This window comes from Lutjanus erythropterus, chromosome 11, assembly GCF_056507025.1.
Source record: "Lutjanus erythropterus isolate fLutEry1 chromosome 11, fLutEry1.hap2, whole genome shotgun sequence".
Classification (NCBI taxonomy): Eukaryota; Metazoa; Chordata; class Actinopteri; order Lutjaniformes; family Lutjanidae; genus Lutjanus; species Lutjanus erythropterus.
The window spans coordinates 6868519-6887007 of NC_139327.1; the positions used below are offsets into that span (position 1 = coordinate 6868519).

Consider the following 18489-nt stretch of genomic DNA (forward strand, 5'->3'; position numbering starts at 1 on the left):
GGGGTATGAGTGGAGTGTGTGTGTGTGTGTGTGTGTGTGTGTGTATGCACAAATGGCTCAGTGTTGCACTGGCAATTTTAGACAATAACCAAGCAAAGCTGCGTGTCAACAAGGTAAGAAACTGCATGATTTAACATCTCCCAAACATTCCTGTACTCACTGTGGCTCCCTCCTGCCACCTAGTGTACAGTCTGCTGTAGGACAAGAGGCATTTCACATTTCACATTTTCTGGAAGTTGGGACAACACAGGAGGAAATAGCATTGGCCAGTTCAATTGATTATAACATAGAGCGGGGGTCCTCAATGTTTTTCCTTAGCTGATATAGAGACGAAGCAAGGACCCCCTGCTAACTTTCGTTTGTGTTTACCTGTAGATCCTATATCAGCAGCATGGCTAATGTTAGCTGCGAAAGCTTCACCCTCTGCTCTTTTGCTACTGATGTCTGAGGTGGAGGGTCTGTCAGAGTCTCCTAACTTATAATGTTACAAAATCCACTGTGGGTCACAGAATACCCGTAATTTTTTTTTATAATAATAAATATGTATTAATAATATATAGCTAACTAGTTCACTGTTATGGATAGGTGACACAGTGATTTAGCAGGTTAGCTAGCTCACATGATTGCACAAGGATTCATGGGTTGCCTTTTATCAGTGTTGTGTAAATTGAATATCAATTACAGTTTTGTTTTGTTTTTTCAAATAAATAGCTAACAATAATATGCAATTATTTGCAGGGAAAAAGACCCCCCTAGGGGTCACAAACCCTATGTTGAAGAGCCATGATTGATACTATGAAGACATTTATCACTATGAAGATTGTATTATCCTCAAACCAAAACACGAAAAAAATTACTCAGAGGGGATTCATTTAGACAAATTCCTCTCAAATTGAGGGCGCAAGGTGTAATGTGTATCTATTGTGGGGGTCCTTGACCTCAAAACTTTGGGCAAAGCCTAAGTCACACTTTCTTTACTAACTTAAGAATTGACTGACTCATAAATCAAAGTGTAGGACCATTTTAAAGACCATTTCTTAGAGGTTTTATACATGCCAGCCCATGTGAGAAGTGTAACCAACAACTGTCTTTCTGAGGTGGTGAGAGTGAACAAACTGAACAAATGCTGAAAGTGGACACTATATATGGGGGATGATGCATCATTGGTGTCACTGTACACCTTAACATACCAAAAGGAGATATGCTAGTGACCCTTGCTCCACTCTGTTTTAAGAAACAATACAATATTACAGAAGCAATGAGAGGCAAGCAAGAGAATGATTTTGGTAATATATTTTCAAAGTCTACAATTTTTTTTCCCTGTGTTTATGACTTATAAACAAGTAAAACAAGTTTTGGCAGGTGAAAAAAAAATGTTATAATACGTATTTTTGCCACAAGAGGATCAAGTGCACCACTGCCCCACCTTCTAAGTAGGACAAAAGCATGCACGTTTTCTTCCAGGTGACGTAACTTCTCCATGCACTCTAAACACACATCACATATATTGTGTGTTAGTAAGTTATGTAACGATATGGTCATGTCTTTGTTTTTAGGGGTGATTCCTCACCAAAGGAAAAAATCTTGACCAAAATAAAAAATCACCTGGCAAAACCTTTTTTTCCACCTGTTCTTAAAGATCCACCCTAAGATTTACTGGGATTTATTAGAATATGGCAGATATTGAATATAATAGTTACAAGAATGTTTTCATTATTGTGTAATCACCTGAAAATAATAATTGATATGTTTTTGTCACCTTATATCTACGGAGTGCATGGGTCCTCTTCCATGGAGACCATCATGCAGAAGATGCAGCTTTTTGTATTTTGTGCAACTAAATGCTTTAAAGGGGAGGGTGAAACTAGGAGTTTGCAATCTGCAAGCTCACCACTAGATGCCACTAAATCCTACACACCAGTCCTTTAAGTCACAAATACAGAAAAGAAAACAATTTAGATCAGACTTAGAAAATAGATTGCCAGATTTGTTTTCTCACTTGCCTCTCATGGCTTCTATACAATACTGATAAAATTAATCCTCACCTGGAAAATATTACACACTAAGGCATAATATAGTCCATACACCCACAATGAAAGAAATAATTTTATTAGCAATCAAAATTGAAAATGTAGTAACAGTACATCTCAATAACAGTGGAAATGAAAGACAGTGAAATATTACAAAGCAACAGTGTGTAAGCAATGCAACAGGATTATTTCCAGTGTTACATCATACTGATACATTGGATCTATCTCCATGTCCTGGAATCATGACAATAAATAACATTTGTGACCAATCATCATTTAACTGATGTTAATTACATGCATCTAATCTTGTAGTGTTATCTAAAAAGTGGTGCAGCTAAAATGCTCCTGTGTTCAGTGGAAGATGGAACATACTGTAACTGTGTCACAGTACAGTTCAGTGTTAAACTCAGACAGCGATATTTTCACCCCTGGATGATCAGTCTGTGATGTCGAATGTGTACCAGAATGTTATTTTCAAATTAAGAGCTGCATATCTTACTATCCTTCACCCATTTTCATCAGATTCTTCATCTGTTAGTGCCAGAAACTGTTGTATCCAACAACTGTATTTGTTTGTGATGAGTAATAATAACTGTAAGAGCAAGGTGGTGACACACTTTTCCAATTGATTAAAGGTGAGAGTCACATGTTTTGTTGCTGCAAGTTCAAGGTCTTCTGGGGAAGTGTTTTTCTTCTTGATTGATTACTATTTGACTATTTGTGCTAAATGGTATCTCAAAAGTGAAGCACTTGCTCTTAGATAAGTTTTTGACTTGAACATTTATTTCTCTTTCATGTCTTGGACAGTTATCCATCCATGATATATGTCACAAATAACAGTTTTTGAAAAGCAGTTAAAGGAATAGTTCCAATTTTGGGAAGTATGCTTATTTCCTGTCTTGCAGAGAGTTTGATGAGAAGATTGATACCACACTCAACTCATATCTGTCCATTAAATATAATACTACCACCAACAGATGTTAGCTTAGCTTAGCATAAACAAAAACAGCTAGCCTGAGTCTGTCCAGAGGTAATAAAATCTGCTTGCCAGTGCCTCTAAAGCTCAGTAACGTCTTGCTAATATCATCATGCCTGCCAATATGTCATGTCGCAATCTCCTCTACATCACAAGTCTTTTGGCCAATCACAATGGATATGTACATTGGACACTAATTTTGAAGAGAGCCACAGAAGAAGAAGTCTTGTTTATTGCCAACTATGTAATATGCTGTTTAACTAACTTAACATTAGTTAACAAGTTGCTAAAGTAATTTTAACCTGTCAAATCAACTTGAGGATGTGCTGGTGGTAATCTAAAGCGTGCCAGCTTGTTAGCACGTCAGCTAACGTCAACTTCAGTTGTGTATTAACTTAAAACGTTGGCATCACAGTTCAGAATCATTTTGCTGAGTTAAGGTTAACTCCCACTGCATCCACATTGTTATCCCATTTTAACATCAATCACTGCAGTAAGTTAGCAGAAAAATAAAAACTTAAGCAGGGTTCTGGTATTCTGGTTTAATGAGTGACTGTGATAACTGGTGACTCAGCAAAATAAGTTGTAATACTAGTGATGGTGTTACAGTGTATTTGGTGCCCATCAGATCCTGTGACCTGTAGTGATGGTAAAAGTGCCCAGGTCCTTTACTTAAGTCAAAGCATTAATACCACAATGTAAAAATACTTCATTACAGGTAAAAAATACTAACTACTAAGTAGCGCCCTACTTAGTACTTTTTACTTCAATTTTACTTTAGTACTTTACTTTTTACTTTACATTACTTTTAAAATGAACAAATGAAAAATGTTGTGGTTTAATGGTGGGTTCATTCTTGAGCTTATTCTTGAGTGTAGGTGGATTTTTGACCCTTGAACAGAGCCAGGCTAGCTGTTTTCCAGTGTTTCAAGTCTGTATGCTAAGCTAGGTTAATTGCCCTTTGGCTGTAGCTTCACATGTAGTGTACAGATACAGAGGTGATATTGAGCTACTCATCTAAGTGTAAACAAACAAAATCTGGCAAAATTCTGGATTTTTTTTCTTCCTTGATATGTTTGTGTGTGTGTTGGTTGGGGGGTGGTCAGAGGGTCTGGTTTTGGCCTCGGGTGTGGTGGATGTGGTGGTGTTGGTGTGGGTTGTTAAAATGGTAGGGCTCGTGGCGGTGGTGGCTGTGGCCGATGACCGGGTGCTCGATGCCTTCACTCTGCAGCTCTTCCTGCTTGTGAACTCCCTCCAGCTTCTTCACCAGCTCTCTGATGAAGGCCTGAGGAAGAGGAGCACAGCAAACAGAGCAGGGGTCAGAAATACAACTTTGTGCTTTGTAGATTCTCTACATTTGTCAGTTCAACCACAATCTGTTATTTTACAGTGTTAAAGTATTTTCTATCATCTCACCCTTCTACTGTACATTTCCAATGCGATTCATGAGTCCCAAATCTATCAAATTTAACAAATATGTATGCATTAAAAGATAATTCAGCTAATATTCTGTTTATTTATCATTATCAGTAAATCCAATCAAAAGACCAACAATGAATGTATCCCTCTATCACATGTGGAAGGAAGGTGCGTAAGACATGGAGGTATATTTCAAGAGATGGATTCACTACACCTATACTATACAGAAGATTGTCAACGTATAACACCGCTGATAAAACTGCTTCCAAAAAAAAACTCCGCTTTGTAAGCATTCAACCATTTTGGTCCAAGACCAAGGTTGAGTGGCTAAAACAATATCTACACAGCCCTTATCAGAACATTCAACAAACAGCATTTGGGAGTGAAGTATGTAGTGTCAAGTCACTTTTCACTCTCTATTTATGGAGTGTTTTGAGTGTTTGCATGTCCATAGATGGAAAAAGGCCTTCGAGATGTTCTCACAGGATGAACCCAAAGGCCACTGAGGAGGGAGCTCCCACTCTGTCAACTGTTTTGTGCGGTGGTGTAAAAGTGCTGCGCATGAGTCACTCATTGAAACTGTCAAATAAGTCATGATAAAACTTTTCTGAGCGTGACCTTAAGTTCATCCGTTCCACTGCTTACTTTACATAATGGTGAGTCTGAGTTTCTACAGCCTAATGAAAAGCATAAATCAGCAGTGGTAAAGTTAATTCTAGCCTTGGATGTGACTTTGTCAAAATTTCAAATAAGTAAAGCAGAAGAGGTCGCTCAGCAGAGTGCAGGCCCCAGCCAAGTAAACAATGGTGAAGCACCTACTGCAGTGCCACTACAACTGCCAGATGCAACCAGCAGAGATTTGCAAAGTTCTGCAAACCCCTAGCAGTCGGTTAAGAAGAGTAAGAAGTCAGCTGTCAATGGTCGTGTAAAACGAGTGAGTGATGAGGAAACAAGACTATGTGGGTAATGCAGTGGTGTGTGTCAGTATTTCCAGGTCTGTTGAGATTTATTAGGCTTTATCATTCTAATAATGATTCCTTATTCATTTTTTGTAAGATTAATTTTAGAGACGCACACACACACTGTTTAACATAAATGAAGGTGTTTTGTGATTGTGGAGTGTGTGTGTGTGTTTCAGCCAAACATGCCAGTTGCTATCATGTGCAGACGCCACAGACTTTGTGCTTCAGCCAGGTTTTAGCCGGTCTAAGGCACAAGTGGTTTTGACTTTTGACTTAGCCTGGTATTTATCATAAGACATAACAGAGTTTGGAAGTCAAAGATCAAAATGACCACTTATGACCATTCTAGTAGTTCTGGAATTCTGGCACTTCTACTGTCAAAGACTCACCACATCAGAAAAGAAAGAGAAGCAGCAGATACACTGACCCTCCTTGCTCTTTTGCCTGTATTTGCATCTTGTTGAGGCCGCAGCGAGGCCAGCATTTGACTCCAGAAGGACTCATTGTTTCAGGCTTATTTAATTGGAAGGAAAAGGCAAGACAGCACAGAGGGTCATTGTTGGGGCCTGTGGAGTGACTATGGGACGAGGTGTCAGAAGCTGCAGCTTCAGTTCTGCTGCATGTGACCAGTGTGTATGCTGTAGATTTGCATATGTAATGTGTGGCTCAGTGTGACTAATCCTTGGTTAGAAATGTCATTTCTGAGTTAAAACATACCTTTGTGTCTTTACTGCACTTCTGCAGAAGTTCCTGTGAAAAAAAGGAGGATTTTGTTTTAACAAACCAACCACATAATCATATATTATTTAAAATATACCATAAACACAACACTTTTTCACCTACAATTAGAATCACCTTCATAATTGTAACGTACAACAATTATTAACTGCTTCAAACATGTCTATTTGAGTGATTCCCTGAACTAAATCTGTCCATCTTGGTGCAGAAACTGACTGATGACAAAACTTTTAATGATGCTGTATAATTTAGAAAAACCTCTCCACTAGAATCCCTGTGATATAGTACAAAACATGCTCACACAGGTAACCTTACCTTTAGTTTTTTGACTCGCTCCTCGTCATTAGGCAGGTCAATCAAGTCATCAATGTTTACCTCCTCTGGCATATCAGCTTCCTGCAGTAAAACACACACACAGTCATAAGTCTTCAAATATGTCCCAGTTTTCCCATGTGATTCCATGTCTTACAATGCTTCACTGAGACAGACAGTATATCGCACTAATAGTAACAGAAATTACTGGATTTTTATAGCTGCATCATAACTTAAAGGGACAGTTCACCCCAAAATCTAAAATACATATTTATCCATATTTCTTTCTAAAAATCATGACTCAGTTACACAAGATAATTCACAGACCTTGCTGGGAGCAGTTTCATGTAGGAACTACTTTCTTTTTAGTAGAAAAGAAAGTATTTCCAGTAGATTCTAAAATATTTTCCATGGGTTCTACTGTGGAGAGAAAACTCTCTTCCTATATGAAACTGCTCACAATAAGGGCTGTGGATTGCAATTTCCTGCAACACGTTTCAAAAAAGCAGGGACACGAGCAACAAAACTGTGAAAGTTGTGGAATACCTGTTTGGCACATTCAACAGGTAAACAGGTTAACTGTTAACATGTGACAGTATCATGGCTGGGTATGAAGGGGCGTCCTTGAAAGGCTTTTTCAACACAAAATTGCAGGGGGATTAAGGATTTCACCATTTGTAATCCCTGATATCATTAAATGGTTCAGAGAATCTGGAGAAATATCTGCACATAAGGCAGAAAAACAACACTGAATGTCTGTGACTTGCAATAAACACTGCATTAAAAATCCACATCATTGTATAAAGGATACCACATGGGTTCAGGAAAACTTCGGTGAACTGTCAGTAAACGATCTGTCGCTGCATTTACAAATGCAAGTTAAGACACTACCATGCAAAGAAACACTGCAGACTTCTCTGGGCCTGAGCTCATCTGAGATGGACTGACACAAAGTGGAAAAGTGTGCTGTGGTCTGCTGAGTCCACATTTCAGATTGTCTTCAGAGATCATGTCCAGGCTAAAGAGGAAAAGGACCATCCAGATTGTTAACTTCAAATGACGGCATCTGTGATGGTATGGGGGTGTGTTAGCGCCCATGGCATCATGGGTAATTGTCACATCTGTGAAGGCCTCATTGTTGCTGAAAGGTACATCCAGGTTTTGGATCAACACATGCTGACATCTAGACAATGTCTCTCTTAGAGACGTCCCTGCTTATTTCAGCAAGACAATGCCAAGACACATTCTGCACGTGTTCCAACAGCGTGGCTTCATAGTAAAAGAGTTCAGGTACTAGACTGACCTGCCTGCAGTCCAGACCTGTCTCCCATTTAAAACGTGTGGTGCATTATGAAGCACAAAACACGACAACAGAGACTCCAGACTGTAGAGCACCTGAAGTTGTACATCAAGCAAGAAAGAGAAAGAATTTCACTTTATAAACTTCAACAATAGTGTTTTCAGTTCCCGTACTACGGTGGCCGACAAGTGCAAACGCGCTGCATATACAGACAGGCGTTGCAAATACAGAAACGCGCTGCATATAAGAAAACAGATGCAAAAGGAAAACGCTGCAAATACAGAAACGCGCTGCATAAACAGAAACGTGCTGCAAATACAGAAACGCGCTGCATATAGGAAAACAGATGCAAAACGAAATCGCTGCAAATACAGAAACGCGCTGCATATAAGAAAACAGATGCAAAAGGAAAACGCTGCAAATACAGAAACGCGCTGCATAAACAGAAACGTGCTGCAAATACAGAAACGCGCTGCATAAACAGAAACGTGCTGCAAATACAGAAACGCGCTGCATAAACAGAAACGTGCTGCAAATACAGAAACGCGCTGCATATAGGAAAACAGATGCAAAACGAAAACGCTGCAAATACAGAAACGCGCTGCAAATGAGAAAACAAATGCAAAAAGAAAACGCCGCATATACAGAAACGTGCTGCAAATGAGAAAACAAATGCAAAACGAAAACGCCGCATATACAGTCACACAACGGAAGTGCTCCAGGCCTCTAGGGGCAGTGCTGAGCTTTCCCCCGAGAGACAGACAACGGACGAATCAACCTGCGGAGGAGAGGAATAGGCCTACGTGAAAATATTATGGCACATATTGCTAGATAAAATCCTTACTGTCTGTTATGTATTATGCACTCCCTGTACTTTACTGTTGTTTTATGTATGAGTGTTGTCATGTTGCTTATATAATGTCATGTTTCTTTGTATGTCTTCAACATGACAATAAAGTTTGTTTAAAAAAATAATAAAATAAAATAAAAATCCCGAAAGGGGAAACGTAATTATGAAGAATAAACATCCCGTAACTGTTTTTTAAACTAAAAAAAAAAAAAGGAATAGGCCTATGTGAGAAGTAGAAAGTTATTGGTGAGAGGAAAATTGGAGGTGGGAGAGGCTACATGAAAAAGTACGGGTTTTTTTTTCTTTTTCTTTCTTTCTTTCTTTCTTTTTTCCACATGTTTTCCTCATCTTTTACTGTATTATGAAAGTGCAGCTGATTTACATTTTTACATTTTTGTTTGTTTGTCGGATTTACATTTTCTGATTTTTTGCCTCTCCCGCCTCCAATTTTCCTCTCACCAATAACTTTCTACTTCTCACGTAGGCCTATTCCTCTCCTCCGCAGGTTGATTCGTCCGTTGTCTGTCTCTCGGGGGAAAGCTCAGCACTGCCCCTAGAGGCCTGGAGCACTTCCGTTGTGTGACTGTATATGCGGCGTTTTCGTTTTGCATTTGTTTTCTCATTTGCAGCGCGTTTCTGTATATGCGGCGTTTTCTTTTTGCATTTGTTTTCTCATTTGCAGCGCGTTTCTGTATTTGCAGCATTTTCGTTTTGCATCTGTTTTCTTATATGCAGCGCGTTTCTGTATTTGCAGCGATTTCGTTTTGCATCTGTTTTCCTATATGCAGCGCGTTTCTGTATTTGCAGCACGTTTCTGTTTATGCAGCGCGTTTCTGTATTTGCAGCGATTTCGTTTTGCATCTGTTTTCCTATATGCAGCGCGTTTCTGTATTTGCAGCACATTTCTGTTTATGCAGCGCGTTTCTGTATTTGCAGCGATTTCGTTTTGCATCTGTTTTCCTATATGCAGCGCGTTTCTGTATTTGCAGCACATTTCTGTTTATGCAGCGCGTTTCTGTATTTGCAGCGATTTCGTTTTGCATCTGTTTTCCTATATGCAGCGCGTTTCTGTATTTGCAGCACGTTTCTGTTTATGCAGCGCGTTTCTGTATTTGCAGCGTTTTCCTTTTGCATCTGTTTTCTTATATGCAGCGCGTTTCTGTATTTGCAGCACCTGTCTGTATATGCAGCGCGTTTGCACTTGTCGGCCACCGTACTGAACGCTTACAGAGTGTTAAAAGAAAAGCTGATGTATCACAGTGAACCTGTTCCACATTTTTGCAACATGTTGGAGGCATAAAATTTAAAGTAGGTGTATATTTACAAAAAACAATGAAGTTAATCAGTTTGAAGGTTAAATATCTTGTGTTTGTATTTTGTATTCAATTGAATATAGGTTGAAAAGTTTTTGCAAATCATTGCATTCTATTTTTATTTATGTTTTGGAATTACAGTAGAATTTAAAACAGAATTCATCATATTTAAAGGAACAGTTCAAGCAGTATTATCTCTCAAAGTATTGATTAATAATCTACAGCCACTGAGGCTCTGAGCTATATGCTGACATCAGCATGCCAACATACCCATAATGCCAACATGTTAATGTGTAGCAGATACAGTATAACATTTACCATTTCCATCATTTTAGTGGAGGACAGTACTGTTCTGTATAGTACAGTACAGCTGGCTGATGATAGGTGTGGGGGACCATGAATGTGTGTACCAAATCTGACATATCTGAGATATTTGAATAAAAAACAAAAATGTCAAACTCATGGTGGCACTAGAAAAGTCAGAGGATCCCAAAGTCCATCCATCTAGTAGATGTGGAGATATTTTACAAGATAAGTGAAAACTCTGACCTGCTGCTGGTGCGAGAGCAAAAATCAGAGGGTTGCCAGTGTCATCTAAGGACAGCGAGTAACCAGAGCAAATTCATCCATCAAATAGCTGAAAGATATTTCACTCTGCAGCAGAAATGCAGACAAACCTCAGTCTCATAGAGGAGAGAGGTCATTAGGTTTCATCTTCTGGAGAAGAATGAATGTTTGCATATAAAGTTCTTGGTAATCCAACCTCAGTGGGCCAAAGTGGTGGACAGACTGACAGACAGACACTGCTGCCCCAGGACTCAGCCATTTATACATGCCATTAATTCCATGGAAGGGTGTGGTGTGTCATTTTGGAGGAAGACTGTTGATATTTCAGTTCAACAGCCAAACAACCACCACCTCCCTTCAGTGCTCCTTCAGCAGATTCTCACTCCCCCTATCTCCCTTCCTTCCATCTCCTCCCCTTCCCCTCGTCCTTTGCACAAACATAAACACGACCTGCTGCTGATTGGCTGGAGTGTTGTGTGACTCGGTCCCAGAAGAGTTGACGCGTTGGCAAAAGTACACACATTCTTTACTCCAGTAGAAGTGCAAATATTGTGTAAAAAAGACTGATAAAAGTAGAAGTACTGATTGAAAAAGTACAGGTTCTGAAATGTACTGAAAGTATAAAAGTAAAAAGTCATCCTCTGAAGGACATTTCTAGTGGCTGTCTCTGTGCAAAACTAACTGACGACTACTCTTCTTTATCTTTAAAGATTTCTTTTTTCTTTATCTTGATAAGTTGATTTTATCTTCTGGCTTTTATGTCATTTTTCATCTTATGTGTTTTTTTGTCCTATTGTGTCTTTTTTTGTTTTATGTCATGCTGGTCTTATATCTTTCATACTATTACGTCTTTTGCATCATTTTTTGTCCTGTTATGTCTTTTTTTTTGGTCATGTTATGTCCTTAATGTAATTTCTCTTGTTATGTCTTTTTATGTTTTTTTTTTTTTTTTGTCTTATGTGTTTTTTGGTCTTGTGCCTTTAAGTCTTTTTTATCTTCTTACATGTTTTATGTCTTATACATCTTTTTCATTTTGTTATGTCTTTTCTGTCTTGTTACATCTTTTCTGTTTTATTATGTCTTTTTTTTCTTATTACATCTTTTTAGTCTTGTTATGTCTTTATTGTCCTTTTTCATCCTGTTATGTCTTGTTATGTCTTTTTTGTCTTGTTACATCTTTTCTGTCTTTTACGTTGTTTTCATCTTGTTGTGTCTGTCGTGTGTGATGTGCACTGATGGATACACCAAGGATTCGTCTTTTCTGTGTGTTATTGTCGCCTCTATTTAGGTTGAAATCAGACTTGTTATTGGGATATTAATTCCCCTCAGATGCATTAAAACTAAAGCAATGAATCTGTTGTGAAAATATGGGGAGTAAAACATACAGATATTTGTATCAAAATGTAGGAAGTAAAAGTAAAATGTTGCCCACATTTTTATCTACTGACATAAAGTAGTAATACAATATTTGTACTTAGTTACTTCCCACCTCTGAGGATCACAAATCCCATCTTTAAAGTTCTTGTGAAGATAAAAAACTAAAGAGCAAGAAAACACTGTGTACTGGTGTGAACCACGTCTAACATGCATGTTCATGACAAACCATTGTACCCAGTTCAGAAGAGATAAAGTACCTCCAACCTGAACACAATACCACAAAATAAAACTTTATATTTTAGGAACGACTGAAGACTTTGGATTCAGCCTGCACATACTGCATGTCCATTATTTGTATGTTCAGGCTCTGGAATAGTAACAATGTTCACATAACACTGTAACAGTGGCTTGTTGTGCTCGAACAAACAGCCATTGTACCCAGGGACGGAGTGAAGGGACAGTCCCACCCGCCCATCCACACCACGCCATAGTGTTCAGGACTCCAACTGTGCAGGCCACCAACTTCTTCTGTACACTAAAACTCACACAGGCATGTCCTTCTATATACTACTAGCTTCTAGAAGTTATAGTATCTTTTTATTTATTTTTTTTGCACAATTCATCTCTTAACTCCAGTACAGTACTGGGGTTCAAGCCGCTGGAACTCTCCTCTGGGACTAGGGATCTTTGGAGGAACTCAATGCGTTTCCACCACAGGGACAAGAGTCTAAAAAAAGTTCCAGGGACATTTTATTGGGGCTTGGTTCTGTGCTGAACATTTCTGATCAAGTCCTGGTCAACTAACTGGTAGGTTTATGCAAGAAAACTATGCAGGAGTGAAACTTTAGTAGGTGTAGGCACAAAAACACTCAAGTAGAATTAGGAAAAAAAATGTGGTTTATGGTTAGAATAAACCCTTTTGGAACATTTGAAAAGCTCTCTGGCTAATCACATGGACATGTCCCCACAGCTCAGTAGTAGTGGCCAATCCCAGCACAGTAGGGCGGGGCTAGGTGAAATAGTCTTGGTGGGAAAAAAAATAATGCCTCCAGTGAAATGAGATCAGATGTAAAGCCGCAAAAATTTACTTCATTTATCATAAATCAAGTAATCTGCAAAAAATAAACAGGAGGATGGCGCAGACCGCTCTGTTGAGCCAAACTAAATAACCGCAAAGGAAATTCTGTCACTGCAGCAGCCCTACTTCTTCCATTTTTTTCCCGTTAAAAAGAGATTTCTTTACCAGAAATGGGGGTCTAAGGACAGAGCGTGTTTTATGCTGTACAGATTGTAATGCCCCCCAGGGCAAAATGTTATTTTAGCCTATAAAAATAAAAATTAGACATTAATATTGCATATAAATTAATCTTGTTGGATGCAAGGTTGCCTCTGTAAAATCTGGCCCTTGTCTGGTCCTCTTGCTACCTTATCACTGTTATGATCTGAACTCTGTTTTCTTATAATCAACAATCTTGGCTTCCACTACACAATCCTGGCTGCTCTCCTCTCCCTTTGACCCGAGTCTCCTCCTGAGAGATCCTAACCTCCTGCCAGCTGCCTCGCTCAGCAGCCAGATTCGCAGTGTTTACCTCCTTGTGGGACCTACAACAGCTCGTTCCCTTCTCTTTAACCTTCCCCTCTTCCTTTTTCTCATCACTCATTCTTCCCTCAGTCCTTCACTGCCCATGTAAGGCAGAAAGGCCCTTAACAGATACAGATCTGCCATGGATCTGCAGTGGACAGCAGTGGCCCCAACATCTACAGGATGCTTGGCCATGTAAGGACAACCAGGCTGCCCCACCTCTCCTCTCTCCTCTCTCTTGTCCAAATTTAACAACTTTTTGTTTACATTTCTGTCTTATTTTACACATAATTTTAATTTGAAAACTTTTAATAGGTTACTGTCTTACAGCTCAGAGGGGTATCTTTAAAAATCACAGCAGCCTGAGCAGTTTCTCTTTGGCCTCTCGGTCACATCCACTCACCTTGCCCTCGTACAGGCGGTCCAGGCATTCGTCGATCCACTTCTCCACGTCCAGCCGCTTCTGCAGCTCCTTCCTGTTGTACTTGACGGTGACCCGGGACCTCTTCAGGACGTTACAGCCCTGATCCGGAGACAAGCCCACATCCGATGAATGAACGTCCGCATTTTCCTTGCGCGTCGTCCCGGTCCGGTCGGCTGCCATTGCTGGTGTGGACTGGTCTGACTGGTTCGTCGTCTTTTACGAGAACAGGAGGAGAGAGCGGAGCGCAGAGAGCGGAGCAGGGAGCGCAGAGCGGCGGGGGGAGGCGACGACACACACAACACTCAATGTTAATACACAACCTGGATATAAATACCGAGAAACTGCCTTAAATCACACTCCATTGTCAAAGATAGCTTATAAATTGAACTTGACGAGGAACAAATAACATTTGACCATGGCCTGCATAAAGTTTATAAAGTTTATATTATCTGTTGCCTTAGAGGACAACTTTCCAATTTGATGTTTACAGAACCCACACTGTAAAACAGGTCGTTTATTATCGTTACACAACACTGGGTTGCATAACAAAATTAGAGTTGTAACTCAACCAGGGTTGGGTTTTAAAAATCTATATTCACCACTAATAACCTATTAAAATGTAGTCAGTAATCACAATATTAAAGTAACTTGATTACTTTATGTTAATTTGGATTATCTCTATACAAAATATGGTCGTCCTATTTTGTTCACAACTCAAAAACTTCAGATTAAGTTAGAGAATTTTGACTTGTTTTTTTTTTTTTTTCCCCAAATTTAAAAAAACGACTCAAAACAATGGTTTACTTGAAAAATAGGTCCAAACGTGTGGAGGGTTTTGTCCAGAAAATATGCCCAAAAATATTCAGTTTATTATCAGAGAGGAGTGAAGACACCAGGAAATATTTTTCTTTTCCTTAAGAAAAGAATCAAACGGATTAATTGATTGTCAGTCATCAAAATAGTTTAATGATCAATTGATGAATTTTGAAATTTTAACAGCCACTAAATAGTGTTTCCATTGTTTTTTGGCTGGCGGATGAAGCAAATCTGGCAACCACTTATTTCTTAAAAAATGTCCCAGAACAATGTATTGCTTAACAAAGTAGAGGCAGATAAATTTCATATTGATTAATAATAGATGGATCATTGCAGCTCTAAGTGTTTTATGCTGGTTGTTAGGTTTATTAGTTTGTCCAGATCTTCCTTCCTTTTTGGGGGTGTTACGACCCTAAGTTGGGCTAGAGGATGATTGGTCAACATTAAATAAATTTACCCAGGAGAAAAAGGAAGGAAGGAGAACTGATGTGTGTCAAATTAAGTTAACTAATTAAACTAACAAAAGGGTTAACCTTGTAGATGAAAACACAACACACACACACACACACACACTCACACACAAAACACAAGTGTCCATGCTAGCCAGGGAGGCTAACAAGAACACAACACAGAAAACAACGAGTGCCTTTGCTAGCAGGCGGGACTAGCAAAGCACATGGGGGCACCCAAATGAATGCCCTTGCCAACCATGGAGGTAAACAAGGCACATGAAACACAAAGACAAGTGACTTCACTAGCTGAAAGCCCTAGCAAAGCACTTGTCGACCACCACGAGTAGTCTAACCTGCTGCTGCAGGATTAGTCTGCAGACTAGCAGACTGTAGTCTGCTGAATGGCCCTCTGGCCCTGACTGACTGCACTCTGCAGGTTTTTAAACACCAGGTCCTGATTGCAGAGCAGCTGCACCTGATGTCAATCACTGCAACCTGCAAGGGGGGACGGACAGAACCTGGACAAAGGAGAGCACAGCACCACACAGACACTGTGGCACATAACAGGGGGGATCAATTTATTTATTGATTGATCGAGTTAAAGACAAAAATGGTGAAATTTCCACCCAGTGAAGCATTTTTTCACTAGAGGCCATGATAATGAACTGGTAACTGTGTGCACACTGTGCCTGGTAGGATATCGTTCTTTATTTTAAAACCATAATCCTTAATAATTCCCATTTTTCCTAAATGCATCCGTAATCTCATCTAATCTGTTTTATCTGTAACTGTAATGGAATACAGTCACCTTTTTTTTTGTACCCAGATGACATAATCCCATTAACCAGTTATTCCCCGAGCCTGCATACAACATTTACAGATAGTGTTCTGCAAGTTCACACTTCACACACACAAAAAAAAACAGTTCTGTCTGTGTAGTTATTGATGAGGCAGAGCTGTAGTTCTGGAAATCACTCCCAACATATTTAAAGGTTCTTAATCTCTAAACCTTTGAGTAACTGGTGATTTAGTCGGTGTAGAATAATCAGTGTTTTGGAAGTGCACACATTAAGAGAGAGCTCAAAGTTCAGGTCACAGAGATTAAAAATGAACGAGTTCACATTCATTTTTTCCATTTTTGTTTGTTTGTTTTTCATTTATTTTGAAACAGAACTTCCTCCTATCCGGGACACTCAAGTCTACATAACAACGTTATACAAAATGGTGCACAATATTCTTTATAATACTAAATACTTTATATTTATTATATATGTAAATGTAAAATTACTTTGAACACAAGTCAAATAATTAAAATCTTAGATTAGTAGCCTAGTCCTCATGAGGTGGGCTTTTAGTCGAGATATGGTGGGTTATCAGTGTTTAAACTGCCCCCAACCACTGTAACAATGGGCCCCACAAAGGGGGCAACAGTAACACTCTTCTTGCATAAAAATTAATATTACAGTCTTGTTCTTATTGGAAACATCAGGTTTGGGTCAGTATTTTTACCAACTCTGAAAACCTTGTAAACCAAACCTGCCACAAATCAATAAATCAGTCATATAATTATATAATGTTAACTGTAATAATGAACACAGGCATGTATTAGCGGGTTTGTAAAGGTCAGGACAGGAGACAGCAGCTAATTAAACAGGTGTGTCAACTCATTGCTCACCTGCATCAATTAAGCTGATGATGATGTCAGAGGGCTAAAAATAGAACATGCCAACACCCAGTCAATGTTTTTCATGTCATATCAGGTCAATTCATAAAGAGCACTCTGAATTAAAGAGATTAAAAATAAAACACAGGGAGAACAAATACACACTCAGGTCATCATCATCAAGTAGAACTACAGACATGAGAGGATATAAGTAAATTAATTTGAAAAAAAAAAAAAGGAATATCTTGACAAAGTCATGACACAAAAAGCATCAAAAACAACAAAATAACAACAAAATACAATATGAACAAATAAAAAGAGTGAGGTCAGGCATCCCATACGGCAAAATTTGGTTGAAAAGATGTTCTTAAAACATCTGTTTAAGGACATCCATCTGCGTCGTCATGAAAAGACAGACAAACTAAACAGCCCAAATTTCAACGTCCCTTTTTTGGCTACATTTGGACCAAATCAGATGGAGTAAACACAGCCCAATTTTCGTGTATATATTTAGGTGAAATCAGCATTACAGCTTGGACATTTGAGGTAACATGCAAATTTTGAATATTTGGGTTATTAAAGGGACAGTGCACCACAAAACTGCATATTCTTCCTCTTACTTTCACTGCTATTTATCCATCTAGATTGTTTTGCTGAGTTGCTGAACTTTAAAGATCTCTGCGTTCTATGGGAAAAAAAACTTCCTGCCAACTTCCAGCAGAAGAAGAAGCTTGTGTTTGTGACAGCATGAGATGTAAACATTAATCGTGTCCCCCTTGGCAGAGCTGTAACCAGCACCACTGAGCCAGCTTCTGTGGTGTGGATATGGCTGGTGGGTGTAGTTAGATAGAAGGAAAATAGTTCCTACATGAAACTGTTCACAACAAGATCTATGGTTTGTCTTGAATAACCGGGTGACGATATCTGTAAAGAGAGTTTTTCAGATGTTTTTTTTTTTTTTTTTTTTTTTTTGCCACTTTTAGCACCACAACCCAGGCGCCATCTAGTTCCATTATATTAACAAGACAGTCGGCTGATATCTCTAAAACTCAGTAACTCACACAGAGTATTATAGCATGACAGTTAAAAAGGAAAATTATGTGTTTTTGATTTGGGAGTTAACTTTACCCATAAGTCTTCTTTATGGCATTCCAAATGTCCCATAAAAACAAATCTCTTTGTTTAAATACCTCTTAAGATTCACAGTACCCATAAAACTTATAACAGACACAAATATGATTCAAGTCAGTTTCTACAATGTTTGTATTTATGGCTTTTGTTTGACATGTCTCTCATCCATTTATGCTTAGATCCTGCAGAAAGAGCCTATCAAAGAGCCTATCATCATTACACTATGAATGCACAATACTGACCTAGAGCTGAAATGATGATGAAAAACTGATTTTAAATGTGAGGAATTTATGCTTTTTTTCTGGTTCAGAGAATTGTAATCGAACACCATGGATTTTAGGTAACTGGTTTGAACAAAACAAGCAACTTCAATGCAGTTTTCACTGTTTTCAGTTTTGGGGGCATAATAGCAATTCATTGAGAAAATAACTACAGTATAAAGCACTTAAGTACCCAGATTTAAGACCAATGTTTCCTGACCTGAGAGTCCCAGTTCCACTAGGGGTCACCAAAGCTTCATGAAGGACTTCTTGGTCTCAAGGGAAGTCAGTATTTCATTCATTTCGGTAAAGAAAAC

The 18489-nt window shown here is 38.8% G+C and overlaps 1 protein-coding gene across 1 annotated transcript; it reads right to left on the bottom strand.

Moving 5' to 3' along the window:
* Positions 1 to 4062: 4062 nt before the first annotated feature.
* Positions 4063 to 14256, bottom strand: ppp1r14aa (protein phosphatase 1, regulatory (inhibitor) subunit 14Aa). Its single transcript, XM_084730275.1, has 4 exons — positions 13830 to 14256; positions 6441 to 6521; positions 6105 to 6137; positions 4063 to 4291 (listed from the first exon to the last, which is right to left on the bottom strand). Exons 1-4 carry the CDS (start codon positions 14028 to 14030, stop codon positions 4109 to 4111), a joined length of 498 nt encoding a protein of 165 aa, XP_084586401.1. The 5' UTR covers positions 14031 to 14256; the 3' UTR covers positions 4063 to 4108.
* Between the last annotated feature and the right edge of the window lie 4233 nt (positions 14257 to 18489).

Excerpts from the sequence above, each read along its gene's own strand:
- ppp1r14aa (XM_084730275.1), bottom strand. The coding sequence starts at position 14,030 with ATGGCAGCCGACCGGACCGGGACGACGCGCAAGGAAAATGCGGACGTT. Across the intron at positions 6,522-13,829 it reads ACCGCCTGTACGAGGGCAAG|GAAGCTGATATGCCAGAGGA; the intron begins GTGAGTGGATGT and ends GTTTTACTGCAG. Across the intron at positions 6,138-6,440 it reads AGCGAGTCAAAAAACTAAAG|GAACTTCTGCAGAAGTGCAG; the intron begins GTAAGGTTACCT and ends TTTTTTTCACAG.